Here is a 15,737-nt window from a genome sequence, read left to right on the forward strand (position 1 = left end):
TCCCTGTTTTCCTGCATCTTTTTAAACATTTATTTGTTTAGCATACACACATATACAAACATAGACACACACACACCCAAATACATAAATACAGCCTGCTTAGTCTATTTAGCATCACTTGAATGATATGATTTCAGGGCTGACTGCTTGGTGTTAGAGAACCAATTAGAGGGCTCATCCCTTGAGAAACTTTTCTTCCACTTTCAGCATTTCATACTTGCCTATAGCCCTTTGTCTTACTGGATCAGCTGCATTCTCAAAGCTCTGCCATTACCTGTCAATGGCTAGTACCAGACGAAACAAAGTCACCTTCTGGAATACCACCGGAGCCTGTTGGTGAAGAGGCAGACAGCTGGGCTCTCACATTTTTTTGTCTCAGACTTTCAGTGACTTTGCATTAAAAATAAAAAATAAGGACAGGAAATCAAGCTAGTTTTATCCGAAGACTGTCCCCGAGGCATTGGAACAGAGGTCAGCCCCTGTACTGCCCGTCTTTTGTTGGAAGAGAAATGGACATTGCAGGGTTGCTTTGATGCTTATCAAAACCAGCTTGCTGATAGCCTGCCCAGCACTCATTCGGAAGCAGAGAATCTGGGGTGTGAAGAAAGAGCAAGTTCATCATCTGTCATCCACATTTTCCAAAAGAGCAGTAGAGGGTAAGGCCAGAAACACCCTCATGCTAAGAAAGGTGTCTTGGGTCAGTAGCTCAGCTCAAAGCATAGCACAGACATGTGGGTAGCACCAAGCCATTTTGGCCTCCCGAATCTCTGAAGTTAAGGATATTCCTTCTAACTAGACTCCAGAATGTTCATGTGTATGCAAATATTTGAGAGCCAGAGGCCAACCTTGAGTGCCATTCCTCAGGTGCCATCCATCTTGGTTTTTAAGACAGGGTGTCCCAGTGACCTAGAATTCCAAATGTAGTCTAGGCCAGCTGGGCAGCAAGCCTCAGGAATGCACCTGTCTTTGCCTCCTCAGCACTGGGATTTCAAGTGTGTGCCACTGTGCCTTGCTTACTTTTATGCAGGTTCTAGGGGCCAGGCTCATGCTCTTATGTTTGCAAGACAAGCAGCTGACAGACTGGGTGATCACAATCTCCCTAACTGAGTTGTCTTCCCAACCCCTCTATAGGTCCCATGTTCCTTCTCTCTCTCTCTCTCTCTCTCTCTCTCTCTCTCTCTCTCTCTCTCTCTCTCTCTCTCTCTCTCTCGCTCCTCTTTCCTCCCACTTACATTTGCTCTAATAGGCTGCATTTGTTCTGAGGCTAGCACCTCAAGTGCCTCGTGCATCAGGCAGGGATAATCTGACAAATGTTTGAGGGTTTTCTTGTCAAGCTTTCGCTAGACCCACACTTAGAAGAGTGTGAGAAGAAGGGAATCTAGCAACAATGAACACCCCATGTCCCAGGTAGATGGGGTTTTCTTGTTTTTTGGTTTTTTTAGATATGGCTGGTTCAGTGGGTTGGTGTCAGTTCTATAGAGACAGTTTCTAAGGAAAGCCAGCTTCCTCCTTTGAGACAAAGCCAGTATACTTCCCATCTGACTCTGACCAAGGGTATTGAGAGAACTGAGGTGGTTATGAGTTTAGCTTTCAAGAACCAAGTTCACAGCAATATGTCTATGGTGACCTGGATCGTAACCCACCTTATTGTTAAGCCAGTAACTTGAAAACTACTTATAGTTTCTTAAATTCAGGTGGCAGAAATTAATAGAATAATGATTTTCCACCTGCCCGGTGCCTGAAGTAAGCCCTTCCCTCACTCAGGTGACTTCAACTGGCCCTTGGTAGCCTGACATTTTGGAGCCTGAGACCAAGTCTCCTCTGCATCAGTCTCTTCTCCCCATGTCCTTTTAGCAGTGTGTTGGCACCTGTCCCTTTGCTGTCCCAAGCAGCGTGCAGGACTAAGGCCTACCAGCATCAATGGCTGACTGAACATTAAATATGTACACAAATGTGAGTTCTACTTACTTCCTTGTTCAGGTTCGAGGAACCCCTTTATTCTCTTGACTGTGCAAATTAGTTTCAGAGGAAGGGTTAGCTTGCTATCCTGTCAGTGTTGGAGAGTCACCTCTTAAAAGCACAGAAGTGAAGGGACTTAATTGCCTTGCTTCTTTTCTCGGAAGCCCGTAGAACGTACAAAGAGAAGGGCACAGGCACATGTAGGTTTTTTGCCATTGATGTTTTCCAGCCCAGGCTCCCCGGCTCTCCCTTGGGATGCGCCCCCTTGCTGAAGGTCACTCTCTCCCTCCTCTTTGGAGCATCCCTAGCTTCGGGCTCTTTGGCTGAAAAGGAAAAGGATTTTCCTGCCAGCTTCAGACCTATAGACTTGCAGGTGTCGACAGATCCACACCGGTGATGGTTTCTTTCCCCCACCTCCACCCTCTGTCCTGGCAAGATCATAATAAACTCTTCAGGGGAGTAATTCCTGAATGAAGGTGAATAGAGCGTGGCTGCATTACTTCTTAGGGGCTAATGAGACCCATCGTACATAGAATGTATTTGAGCGTAAATTAGTAATAGGAGACAACTATGGTCAAGAGCCTTTTAGGCCCTCTGACACAGGCAAAAAAAAAAAAAATAGAGTACACCTCCATCTTATCTTTTCCATGGTGTTGGGAACTAAATGAGAAAGCAAGGAAACCAAAACCATAAACTTTTATTTGCCATTAGCCCTATGGCAAGTTCATGTAAGGTTCAGAAAATCATTTAAAAACATGAATCAATTTTTTAAAAGTTTTTTTAAAATGTGTGTTTATGTCTCTGTATTGAGTGTCTATCACATTTTTGGGAGTCCCCACAGAGGCTGGAAGAGAGCTCCCGGAGCTGGAGTGACAGGCCACCATGAGTGGCCTCTCATGGGCTGTTTTCCAGCACTGCAAATGCCTTTAACCAAGGAACTCTCTCCAGCCCTTCAGATTGTGAACTCTAAATAAACCTCACCTTCGGAACCCACATTCCTTTTTCTCTGTGAAAGAGAAACAGGAGTCACATTTACTGAATATCTGTGTACTGAATGTGACAGCAAGCATCACTTGTGTGTGTCTTTGTGTGTGTGTGTGTGTGTGTGTATGCATGTGCATGTGGGAACATGTATGCATGTGTGTGTACAAGCTAGATGCTGAATTCAGGTATCAACTGCTCTCCACCTTGTGTCTTGAGACGGGCTCTCACTGAATCAGGAGCTCAGTGATTCAGCTAAGCTGGCTAGCCAATGAGCCCCAGGATCCTCCTGTCTCTGTTCTCCTAACAGTGGGGTAAATGATACCATGGATGTGCTTGGTCCCCCACCCCCACCCCTGGGGTCTGGGAATCCAAACTCAGGTCCTGACATTTGCATAGAAGGCATTTCACTGACTGAGTCATTTCCTCAGCCCCACAGCTAACCTCTTAATGTCCTGGGGTGGTAGAGGTAGAGTCCCCAGTAAGTACAGAAACTCAGGCTGAAGGAAATGCAGCCACTAAGTGGCCCATGAAGAACTGGAAGTGCCCAGTTCTGAGATGCAGCTTTTACCCTGCATTGGACTCCCCTCCATGAGCAAAAAGGCAGAGGTCTTCATTGGCTTTAGTGTCCATTGTCTCTCGCCGCAATTAGGTTGCATAACATAACCACAAAGCAGGTGGCAGAAGTCAGCATTTAGCTGTGGTCAGGAGTCTGTGGGTTGGCCTGGCTGTTTTGCTGATCCAGGCCACACTTAGCCCATCTCTGCTGTCCTTACTCAAGCATCTGCAGTCTGCTACAGGGTCAACTGGGGGTGATCTAGTACGGCTGGAGTTGGACCATCCCATCTCCTCGTATAGCTAGCCTTGACTTGTTGGTAGAGTTTCCAAAGCCTGAGCAAACTTCATCTAGCCTGATGGTGCTAAAGCGCAGCCCTTCATCACCAGCCATCAGAATAGCTCCCCTCACCCAGCCCTGAGCATCTTTGGCTGACACTGTTTTGCTGACCCAGCCAGAGCTCTCTTGCCTTATCTCAGCTCTCTGTGATGACCTCTATTTTCTTTTTTATGATGAAATACCTTAGGATGAGCACTTCTCAAAGAAGAGGGATGCATTTAACTCATTACTGGAGAATTGGTCACATGGTATTCGTGTCATTGTGGCTTTAATAAGGAGTATAGAGCAGAAGGCTTTATGACAAGTGAGAACGAAAAGGGAAATCAGATAGTAGGGGAGGAGGCTAGAGGGAGGTGCGTGAGACCAATGGGTATCCTATAAGAATGACATTAATTACTCTGATGGCACCCCTTAATAATCCCAGGCCCTCCCACTAGATCCTGCCTCTAAATACACAGCACCATGCATCTATATACTTAAACTATATCCCAAACTGTAGCTACCTCTCTTTGGTGCATGCGCTCATGGTTTCAGAGGAGAGAGGGTTAAAAGAAAAAGCCATTTGTGAAGACTCTTTACCAGATCGACACAGGAAGCAATGTTGTACTTGGAGGTGACACATGAGCTGGGGGATGAGGTGGGAGGAGGGAGTGTGGTTGCAGGGACAGAAAGGACAGCTGGGTTCTTGGAGGACAAGGATGGACAAGACAGTCCCAAAAAAACAAGTGAGAATGGAAGGGAAGCAGAAACAAGTCTGGAAGAAAAATAGGTCAGAGATGAAGGGATAAACCATCATATGCAGACACTGGGATCCCCTGGAATCATATTCATCTTGCTGTCGCTTGGAACCAAGGGCTTGCTCAGGCCACTCTCTCCAGCAAATAATTCACAGGTAGAATTCTCCCTGCACACATCCCCTGAAGCTGCTAGTGTAGGAAGGATGAAAACCCATCTCTTCCTGTTTTATGAGGCCACCACATAGGGATTCTGGTGATATTTCATATTAATAATTCTGTCTCAGAGCTCCAGGCTGAAAGAGCGTCTCAGCCCAATACAAGAAGGGCACACAATGGGGATCTGAATTCATGGTACAAAATCCAGGAATGTGGGGAATTTCTGTTGCAGAATGGCAGGGGGACTCGGAGTTAGTCACTACGGAGGTCGAGAAGGGAATTTCTGAGCTTGCTGACTGTCACCCTCAACAAAGAGAGGTCACTGAACTTTTATGAACTGTAAATGGGAATCCATTGTTGTTAGTTTTTAGGCATTTGCACTGGACTGCCCTTGGGGTTCTGACAGAATATGCCCTCAGCTGCAACCACTAAGAGAACCACCTGTGCACATTCACTATGTTCCCTTTTAAAAGGGCCCTGCCCACCTCTCTCTCTCTCTCCTTTTCTCCCTCTCTCTCTTTTCCTCTGCCTGTCTGTTTTCTTCCACCCCCATCTCCCTCCCCTTCTCTTTCCTCTCTCCTGCTGCTCCTGTCCCTGGAAGCAGTCTCTCTCTCCCCGTTCACCCTTTTATGACCCTTTTCCTTAATAATAATAATAATAATAATAATAATAATAATAATAATAATAATAATAAAACCCTCTGCTTGAATTCTGTTGCATTGCATCTTTCCCTCTTGAGGTATGGATATACCTCTGCCTTACCTTACTCTAAAAAATGTGTGGAAAGAAAGTTCAACAGCACATCTTGGTACTAACTTTGATTCTGTTGGTTCTCATTTTTTTTCTGGCTTTCTCTCTTCCCTTATGAAAGTGACACCCTCTGACTAGACAAGGAACCTAAAGAGCTATGACTATGACAAAGACCCAGGCTACAGGAGGTAAAAGATGTTCAGGTGACCAGGCATGGTAGCTCATGCCTAGAATTCCAGCAGAGGCAGAGCCAGGAGGAGGGTTGCCACAAGTTCAAAGATAGCCTTGATGAAACAGGCAATTTCCAGGCCAGCCAGGACTACATGGATCTTGTATTAAAAGCAAAGCAAAACAGTGTTCAGATATTTGGAAAAACCAAAGGAACTGAACCTGTGGGATAGATCGTTAGTCTAGGTGAAGTGTGGTACCCAAATGAACTCACCCACCTGTACCTGACTTCAGAGCCAGACACACACACACACACACACACACACACACACACACACACACACGCCTAATGTCTTCCACAAATGCAAAATGACTCTGGCTTAATAAATTCTGCCTCAGGTCTCTGACCACCACATTCCTGCATATTGCCCATGATGACCAATGGGCAGAGCTAAAGACCTGAGTATCAGAGGATAGCTGAGACCCCATAATTCTAGCAACCCTCCCCCACCAAGAAAATAAGACTGTAAAGGGAGTTGGAATGGAGATTGTGGAAAGACGATGAGTCTGGAGAGAATTGATCTCTACCTCCTGGTTAAAAAGGATCCTCTATGGGGAAGTATCACATCCTGGCTTTACAGTGCCTTCATCTTATTAATGTTACTAATACCATAAAGGGGACAAATAAAGTGGTGATCAGGTAAAAGGCAAGTTGACATGTTGAGATGGGAGAGTTGGTTTGTTCCTGGACCAGAACCTCCCTTAGAAACAAATGGTTAAAAGCTCAGTCTATCAATGAGCCTGCATTTGTGGGAAGGTAGTTGGCTGTTGCCCTTTGTTATTAGTCACAGGTTATGGACAGATCTGTGGGTTCTTTTCTGTCCAAAATTACCAAGTTGCGTCAATGGAATTCTTCTGGAAAAGGGGAAAAGGCATGGTGGCATGGGTAGGTCACCTCATGGTAGGTAAACAAACGATTGACCCCATCTCTGAGTTAGAAATGAGCTTTTGAACTTCCTTGTGCTCCACACACGGAGGGTGGCAACAGTCACAATTGGCTGGCAGCCTCCTTGATTCACACCTGCCTCACTAGCGTGGAGAACATTCATTGACTCACCTATGTCCTCCCTGTTTTGTTTTTGCCCTAGAGAAGGGAGGAAGAGGGACAGATCCACTTAGTCAGGATGAGATTGGACCTACCCTCCATTGCAAAACTCCCCTCAAGTAGCTGAAAGCTGGGAAGGACTAGCCAGCATTAGGCTTTGGCAAACTCCATCAACACCGGCTGTGAACATCTGCTGTTATTTGGGGTCTCTGATACATTGCTCTGTTGTAGGGAGTTACTTGGCATTTTCCTAGCCATTCAGAAATGGGCACATATTGACTATAGCGTATACTATCTTAACAATACCTGAACCATTTACAGGCTACTTGTGTCTCCGGGGATAGCTGGCTCTGTGACTCGTTTTAAGAATACTGAGGTTCACAACCTCATGCCACCTGTCATTCCATCTGTTGACTCTTTTTTAGATGTTCAAAACAGCTAAAGCTTTATTTCTTTTTGTTTCTGAGCACTGACTTTGTATTTTGTTTGCTCGGCATAATATTATAATTTATTCTCTGAGAGTTTAATGTGTCCATACAGTGTATTTCAATCATATACCTTCCCTAGCTCCACTTCCAATTCTTTACAGGTGCCTCCCTTTCACATGTCTCCCCCAACTTCATGTCCTCATTTTTTTTATAACTCATTGAGACTTATCAGTGCTGCCCATAGATACATGGATGAGGGGCCATCACTGAAGCAGGTTGACTTATCACACCACTAAAGAAAACTCTTCTTTAAATTTAATAAACTAATTAATTAATTTGCTTGTTTGGTTTTACAACCTTACCACTGTTTCGCCTCCTTCCTCTCCTCCCAGTCCTCCCCCTGCACCTCCCTTGTATAACCTCATCCACTCTTCCTCCATTTCTCTTTGGAGAAGAGCAGGCCTCCCATGGATATCAACTAAACGTGGCATATCAAGTTGAAGGCTGGACAAGGCAACCCAGTAAAGGGTCCCAAAAGCTCGTACAAGAGTCAGAGGCAGTACCCGCTCCCACTGTTAGGGAGTCCCATAGGAAGACCAAGCTACACAACTGTCACATACATGCAGACAGCCTAGGTCAGTCCCATGTAGGCTCCCTGGTTGTCGCTTCAGTCTCCTGTGAACCCAGGTTAGTAAATTCTGTGGGTTTTCTTGTGGTGTCCTTGACCCCTCTGGCTCCCACAAATCCTTCCTCCTCATCTTGCGCAGGGTTCCCCAAGCTCCACCTAACATTTGGCCATGAGGTCTCTGTGTCTTCTCTCATCAGTTGCTGGATGAAGCCTCTCTGATGACAACTGGGCTAGGCGCCAATCTATGAGTACAGATGAATATCATTAGCAGTCATTTCACTGACATTTTTTTTTTCTTGGCAGCCATCAGCCGTTCGTAGCACCTCAGCTTAGGATGAGGCTCGAAAGCCCTCGTCGCAGCTACGCTGGCATGTTGATTGGCTTGAGCTTGTGCAGGCACCTACAGCTTTTGTGAGCTCATGAGGACAGTGGTCTTCTCCTGTTCAGAGACACTGTTTTGCCACACTCTTCCCCAATCTCTGGCTCTTAGAATGTTTCTATTATGTTTCTCAACCCTTGGGTGGGAGGGCCACAATATAGATGCCCCACGTATGGCTAAGCACTCCACAGGTACGTGTTCTCCACACCTGGACCACTGGCCAGCTGACTTTGTGAGTAAATATCATGAGATGCCAGCTACCAGCTAATAACAATCTGAACAAGTTCAGTCCTGCTCCAGCATTCGTTTGGCCTTCTTCACTTGGTGTACATTGACCACAACATTGCATGTGCTGGTCTGTAATCTGAAGACATTAGGAAACAATTGGAAGAGGCACAGGAAGAAAGTATTGATCTATTGTTTCTCTGCAGTGCTGAACATTTTAAGCATTTAATATTTTTCTAAGTATATAAATCTAATATCTATCTTATCTGTCTGTATCTCACCAAATATAATCTGACAAACTAGTGTGGACTTCTCCCACACAGTGTAATCACCATACTAAAAACACAAACAGAGGCTTATCTGAAGGGTGATCAATACTGGTATGAAAATTGAGGGCTAGGCGATTAATCCAGAGGGGGGTGAGTTGACAGAGGACTTCAGCCAGTGTTTACAAAAGCCATTTGCTCAAGTTTTACCAGGTAATAATTGTGCATGACTATTTATTAAGAATCCTCCAGATGAGCCCATTCCCTGTGGTGGAAAACCTTGCTCAGCCTTGATAGAGAGGGGAGGGACTTGGTCCTGCCTCAACTTGTTATGCTTGTTGATTCTCTAAGGGAAAACCTTACCTCCTCTGAGTAGATAGGAGGTGTGAAGGGGGAGAGTTGTGGGGTGGGGGGGGAACAGGAGAAGGAGAGAGAGGAGGAGCTGGGGTTGGTAAGTAAAATGAAAAATAATTTTTTAAAATAAAAAAGTTAAATAAGGAAAAAAATCCTCCAGTGAAGGCTCCACCCCAGGAGGTTGGGGCAGGGCTGGGGTCTGAGGACCTGAAGTGGCAGCATGTGGCCAGTTTCCAACATCTCAGAAGAGCCTGTGGGGAGTGGAGTGGTATAGCATAGTATCCACAGGATCCCTGGAGAAAGAAGACTAAGTACTGCCCTGCATAGAGGCCCCTCCCCCTCGAAACAGGTGCTTGCAATAACTTCTCTGAGAGGAAAGGAGGAAGCTTGGCCTCAGGACCATCACTTTCATCATCTAGATGTCCACTTCTTCCCAATCATGCTGCCTGATGTGTCTAGCTCAGAGTTGCCTGGGTAATCCAATTCATGGAGAGGGACACTGTGATTTCCTTATCTGGTTGAAGAATACAGGACCTGAAAGGTTAAGTCCTCTGAGATCCCAAGCCTTAGAAGTAGGGGTCAAAATTTGAACCCACACACCTCTAGCCACAGAGCTTTCCATGTAGCAGGTGCTCCTGGGAGATTTTAGAAAACAAGTAATTCAGACTGAGGCAACACCTAGGTGCTAATGGGTAACGCAGAATCGCAGCCCACCCCTGAGCCGGGTTGCATCCACATCTGTTGATTTCTGCACACCCTAAAGTTCAGAATCACTTTGATAGATGACTGGAATATGACATGACAGATGGACATGTGCTTATGGCAGCCAGACAGGAACCCACATAATGCAGCCAGCCATGAGAACCTGGTGGGGTGGGCAGGGGTGGGAGTGAACAAGGAAGTGTGCACAAGGAAACTATCCAAGGCTAGTATGGCAGGACGGCTCAGTAACTGCTGTCTGAAATCACTTTGCCAGGGAACCTCCCCTCATGAGAAAACGCTAAACCCTCCAAGAGAAAAGTTCTTGTGTGGATATATTTACCTCCAGATGATAATATGGTTCATTTTCTTTGTTTCTTTTTGTTTGCTTGCTTGTTTCCCTCCTCCTCCTCTTCCTCCTCCTCTTTATTTTAATGAGAGAAGGACAAGTCTGGAAGAAATTATTTATCAAAACTGCCATGCCCCAGCAGTTTCCCATCAGGTCCCTCCACTCCTGCCGCCCTTGGAGGGTACACATCTTGTTTACCTCCAGAGTGAGTCCTTTTGTTTCTGCATGGAGCATAGATAGCATCCGCGAGTTAGGTGAGAGAAGGTTCAGTTTGCAGAGCATTTTCCTTGAGAGTGTTGTCCTTGAGTTAAATCCTCTTCGAGTCCATTCCAGCTGCCATGGCAAAATACCATGAGCTATATTGTAACAACGGTTCATTTTTGTCAGTTCTGGAGTCTGGAAAGTGGAAAAAGTCAAGGGCCTGCTTTCTGGCTCACAGATGAAGGTACCACAGTGCATCCTCCCACATTTGGAAGGCATCCACTAACATTCCTATAAAGGCAGTAGTCACAAAGGCTCCGCCCTCATGAACTAGTCACCTCCCCCAAACCCCACACTCCTAATGTTGCCCTTGACTAGGATCTCAGCATACGAATGTGGTAAAAAGTATATAAGATATAAACATCTACACAACAGCAGATCCTAAACTCTTCAAGAATGCTGCACAAGTGGGAATGTCTGAACTAAAGTCTAGGCACACTTATTCATTAGTATGTTGAGAAGTGCAGAAAGGCACCCATTCACCACTCAGCAGCAGTGATTACTTTCCTTGGGGTGAGGTACCCAGTGGAATTTGACTGTAGAGGAGGCTGCTGAACCTTGTCTTCCCTGTCCTTCCCCAAATAACACTGTTGAGGCTATGCAACACTCCCAATCATGGTAACCTGTGTTTTCATGCCCCAACATGGTGACTTATATAAACTTCACTATTAGCTCTTGTGAGTCACTTTTCTGAGAGCCATGTGTACTGGCTCTCAGCTAGTTTTATATCCACTTGACACAAGCTAGAGTCATCTTAAATGAAAAAAACCTCAATTGAGGAAAGTGCCTCCATAGGATCTGTCTGTAAGGCATTTTCTTGATTTGTGATTGGTGGGGGGAGGGTTCAGCCCACTGTAGGTAGTACCATCCCAGGGTTGGTGGTCCTGGGTGCTATGAGAAAGCAGGCTGAGCAAGCCATGAAGAGCAAGCCACTAAGAAACATCCCTTCCATGTCCTCTGCACCAGCTCCTGCCTGCAGATCCCACCGTGCTTGACTTCCTGTCCTCACTAGTTTTGATGATGAACTGTTAATTAGAACTGTTAGTGGAATAAAACTCATTCCTTCCAAAGTTTCTTTTGGTTATGGTGTTTATCACAGCATTACAACAATGCCTAAGACAAATTGGTATCAGGAGTGGGATATTGCTGTGACAGACCTTACCACGGTGACTTGAGGGGGGGTATTTTGTTTGTGTTCTGACAAATAAAGTTTTCCTGGAAATCAGAGGGTGGAACTAGCCACTAGTTAACCATAGAGGTCTGGAGGTCTATATAGAGTAGAGACAGGAAGTGGCAACATGGAGCAGAGTCAGGAAGTGTGAGGGCTGGGCATAGACAGGATCTTGGTCCCTTCACTCTCAGGATCCAGAGAGGTAAGAGGTGACTGTAGCTGCTCCTTTGCTTCTATGATCTTTCAGCATTTACCCTGATATATGACTCTTGGTTTTTATTGATAATATTAAGATCATACTTCAGGAGGAATTGTGGAAAGACTTTGGAACTTTGGGCTAGAAAAGTCACTGAGTGCTGAGAGCTCAGTGAGGTATTTGTCAGAAGCTTGGAAGGTAATATTCTTGAGAGCAGTACAGAAAGTTTGGAAAGTTTCAGAGGAAGGACCCAATTCCTGAGTCAAGATACCATTTGTCACCACTGTGCCAAGTGTAAGCTATATCCCTGCTCCAAAGAGTAAGTTAGGAGAATATCAAACACAATTATTCACTGCCTTCTAAGAAGTTGCAGACTAAGGGAGAGACACTGATGGGTAAAATTATGTCCTGTTCACATATGTCATTCACATGTAGCTTCTCACATCTACTAAATCAAAGCATATAGTAATAAACATATTTAGGAGCCTAGAGGCTGTCATTGCAACTTTGGATTATTTTCTACACCTAACCTCCTCCACTTGAACAAACACACACATTTTTTCCTATATTGGCTTCATTTTAAAGTGACCAAAACAGACCTGGCTAAAGTGACATCTTCCCATGACTTTTGTTGTTGTTGTTGTTTTGCTTTTTAAATGTCTGGATGAACAGCATTTGGGTCAGGATGCTTTCACCTTGTCTTCATCCTGTTTACAATTTTTGGACTTATGTGAATTGAAGCCTTGCCTGTGTGTGTGTTTAGAGAGGTGAACTTTAACTCCAGAAGTGATTGCAGCTTAACTGAGAACAGTTCTTTTTTTTTTTTTTTAAATTATTTTATTTTATCTGAGAACAGTTCTAGAGGGTGAATTTGGGGCTTTTCCTTCACCTTCTTTACCATAACTGGCTTCAGAGTTGAGACAGAAAGAGAGAAAGAGAGAGAGAGAAAGAGAAAGAGAAAGAGAGAGAGAGAGAGAGAGAGAGAGAGAGAGAGAGAGAGTATTAAGTGTGTACAGAGGATGGAAATAAAAGAGAAAAGTAAGTTGAGTCAGATCCAAACCAGACTGTAAAGCAACTCTGGCTTCCTTTCTCCCACTCTGTTTGCTCACTGAGGCCTTCCATTACGGAGATAAACTAGGTTGGTTTGCTATTGACAGTCGGGCAATCTACACAATAAAGCTTAACAGTTTCCATCCCCTATACCATTTCATTAATGTTTTCAATGGATCACCTTCCTGTTGGGTCCTCATACTACCACTTACTCCTTTCCCTTTTCTTTTCTTTCCCTTAAGCGTGCAAACGCAAAGAGCAAGAACCTAACAAAGACAGGAACAACTCCCAGAAGAAATCCCGCCTGGTATTCACAGACCTCCAACGACGAACGCTCTTTGCCATCTTCAAAGAGAACAAGCGCCCTTCGAAAGAAATGCAGATCACCATCTCCCAGCAACTTGGCCTGGAGCTGACCACTGTCAGTAACTTCTTCATGAATGCCCGGCGCCGCAGCCTGGAGAAATGGCAAGATGACCTAAGCACGGGGGGCTCGTCATCCACCTCCAGCACTTGTACCAAAGCATAATTCAAAGACTCTCACCTGGGCACAAGTCACCTCCAAATGAGGACAAAAGATACCAAAAAAAGCAAAACAAAACAAAGATACAACAAAGACATCAGAGTCTTAGCTGGGGCCCTTCACTGGTGACTTGAAAGCACAATTCTCTTGAAACTTCTATTCTAGCTGTAATCATAGGCCAGGTGTTCATTTTGTTTGCTTTTGTTTTAAATGGCTATGGAGTCCAAGTGCACGCTGAAAATTAATTTCTTTGAACCAGACAGTAGCCTCTGAGCACGCTAGGCAACCCAGAAATCCAAATGGGGCCTTCTTGGAGTGAGTGAATTAGAGCATAGTGTCAACCAAGCTCAGTATTGCTGTAAGAGTCAACAATCCCACTCAGGCCCAGTCACCCTCTTGAATTTATTGCCCATGAGTGATAATGGGAATTTGGCCTGAGTAAAGACATGCAGTTTAGGATTCCAAGGTACTATGTTATGAAAAGAATTTAACAACTAGGAAGACCTCATTTGTTTCCCAAGTGCTTAGCTTCTTTATATCACAATACGCTAAAATTCTCAGCCATAACATTACAAAAAAAAAAAAAAAAAAGTCAGAATGGTAATTACTGAGCACAAGTTTTAAATATGAAAATCAATAAAAATCCAAGGACCTGGTTTTTTCCAACTCAGGCATCTTCTCACTGGATAGTTTAGAAAGCTTTACATTGATTTCAGTTTACAATTTTCCTTTTCCTTACCTCCTGGAAATTTCATACGGTCTTTTGGATCCGTTGGGGGAAAAAAAATCAGTTCACTTGAGCTCAAAGTATCAAGCACAACGAAGATAAAACAGAAATAAGGAAGGTTCTGGTTTCAATGCATCCTGTTTGACAAGGCGGTTTACATCTGCCTTTACTGTTGAGAAGTCATTAGGGAATCATTGGGAATATGGCTTCAAGCACATTTTGCAGTTTGTTACAAATTCTGTTTGTACACAATGCAGATACACACTCAGGAGGCCAACTTAACTGTTACAGTACAGGAGCAAACACATCATCTAAAAATATCTAGATTTTTTTTTTTTTAGATCATTACCATGTCCTTGATTTACTAGCCACCCAGTTCCTCCTAAGTGCATTAGGGCTACCATTGAGTTCATACTCACTCTTGCTGATTTGTGTTGTTCCTCTGACGTCCCATTAGTTGGGGTGTTTCTATTGTTTTTTAGAAAGAAAGAGTTTAATAAGCCACATCCTGTTGCCTCTTCCTAACTCTCTTTCATCCTTGACTCATCCTTGTAAAACAGCCGACTGAATCTGGAAAGAACACAGCACACCAAAGAAGCAGAGAATACTGCAAACCAAAGACATTTATTACCTGCCATTTTCTAGCCTACAAATACTGTGATTACTTTTAGAGATCAGAACACCTCTGTAACTCTGAGTGGCATTCGGCTCTTGTCATGGGCTCACCATCTGGCTGAGCAAACCAGCTATGTCAATGACATTCGCCGAGCATCCAGGCAGTGGCTTCATCATGCCAGCTCTGGTTGTCACTTTCCCATAGCGAGTGGAAGAGGGCCCACAGAACTCTGGGAGATTACAAAGGTCACTATGTGCATACTTACCAGTGAATGGCCCCAGGTGGGCACCATGGGGTGTTCAAAGCAAGCCAAACACTGCAATGATTCTTTACAGACACTTAAGACTGACTTTTGTATGAATTACTTATTTGAAACCAAAGAAACTTTTTCTGCACCTACTTCTGCAACAAACAGAACTGTCCCATTAACTGAATAAATGATTCCACCAATCACTGGAAATCACCACCAACAAGAAAAGTACGCTAGAATAAAAACACCGAAGACACACTGTGTTCAAACAGACCTCTTGGGACTTCTTTTTTGTTTGGTTGGTTTTTTTGTTTTTTTGTTTTTTTTTTTTTTTGGAAGCAGATTTGAAAGAAAGGGTTGAGACAAGAATCAAAATCCAGAAAAGCCTCCATGGCTGCTGCTTCATTTGACAACTTGGTAATCTTAAAGTTGAAGATTGTCTTTAATTTGTGCCTATGCAGTTTTTCAAAAGAACATGGAACAGAGCAACAGAAACCTCAACAGCTACAATACCAAAGATGAGGATTCTCACACCTTTTGTCTCAGTTCATTACCTTCTTTTACCTGGCTAAAATACTTATAGCGCCGTTGATCTGTACAAAGGTAATTGATTTTGTTTCTTTGAGCAACAAAAGGAAAGGGCCATTTGTTTGATTTTTATTGCTTCCCTTTAGTTTTGTTTTATGGCTTCTTACTACTCAACATGGAATCCCCCAAAGGTTCCATGAACTTCAAATTTGAGATGTTGGGATACTGAACGATGTTCCCCTCTCTCTTCAGCAGAGTATGGGAAATACTATTATTGTCACTTGAATGTTCCTTGCTTAACCCTTAGAGTTGGTTGCTTCTGTGTTCAGAGTCTCA

At 44.2% G+C, this 15,737-nt stretch overlaps 1 protein-coding gene across 1 annotated transcript in view; it reads left to right on the forward strand.

Annotated features, from left to right (window-relative positions):
• Onecut2 (one cut homeobox 2) overlaps positions 1-13,361 on the forward strand; it is a 43,627-nt gene extending 30,266 nt beyond the window's left edge. Inside the window, exon 2 of the mRNA XM_051200957.1 lies at positions 13,000-13,361. Coding sequence (XP_051056914.1) covers positions 13,000-13,286 — 287 coding nt within the window. The 3' untranslated portion in view covers positions 13,287-13,361. The remainder of the gene's footprint in view (positions 1-12,999) is intronic.
• Positions 13,362-15,737: the final 2,376 nt, after the last annotated feature.

Source organism: Phodopus roborovskii, unplaced genomic scaffold (assembly GCF_943737965.1).
Source record: "Phodopus roborovskii unplaced genomic scaffold, PHOROB, whole genome shotgun sequence".
In the NCBI taxonomy this organism is placed as follows: domain Eukaryota; kingdom Metazoa; phylum Chordata; class Mammalia; order Rodentia; family Cricetidae; genus Phodopus; species Phodopus roborovskii.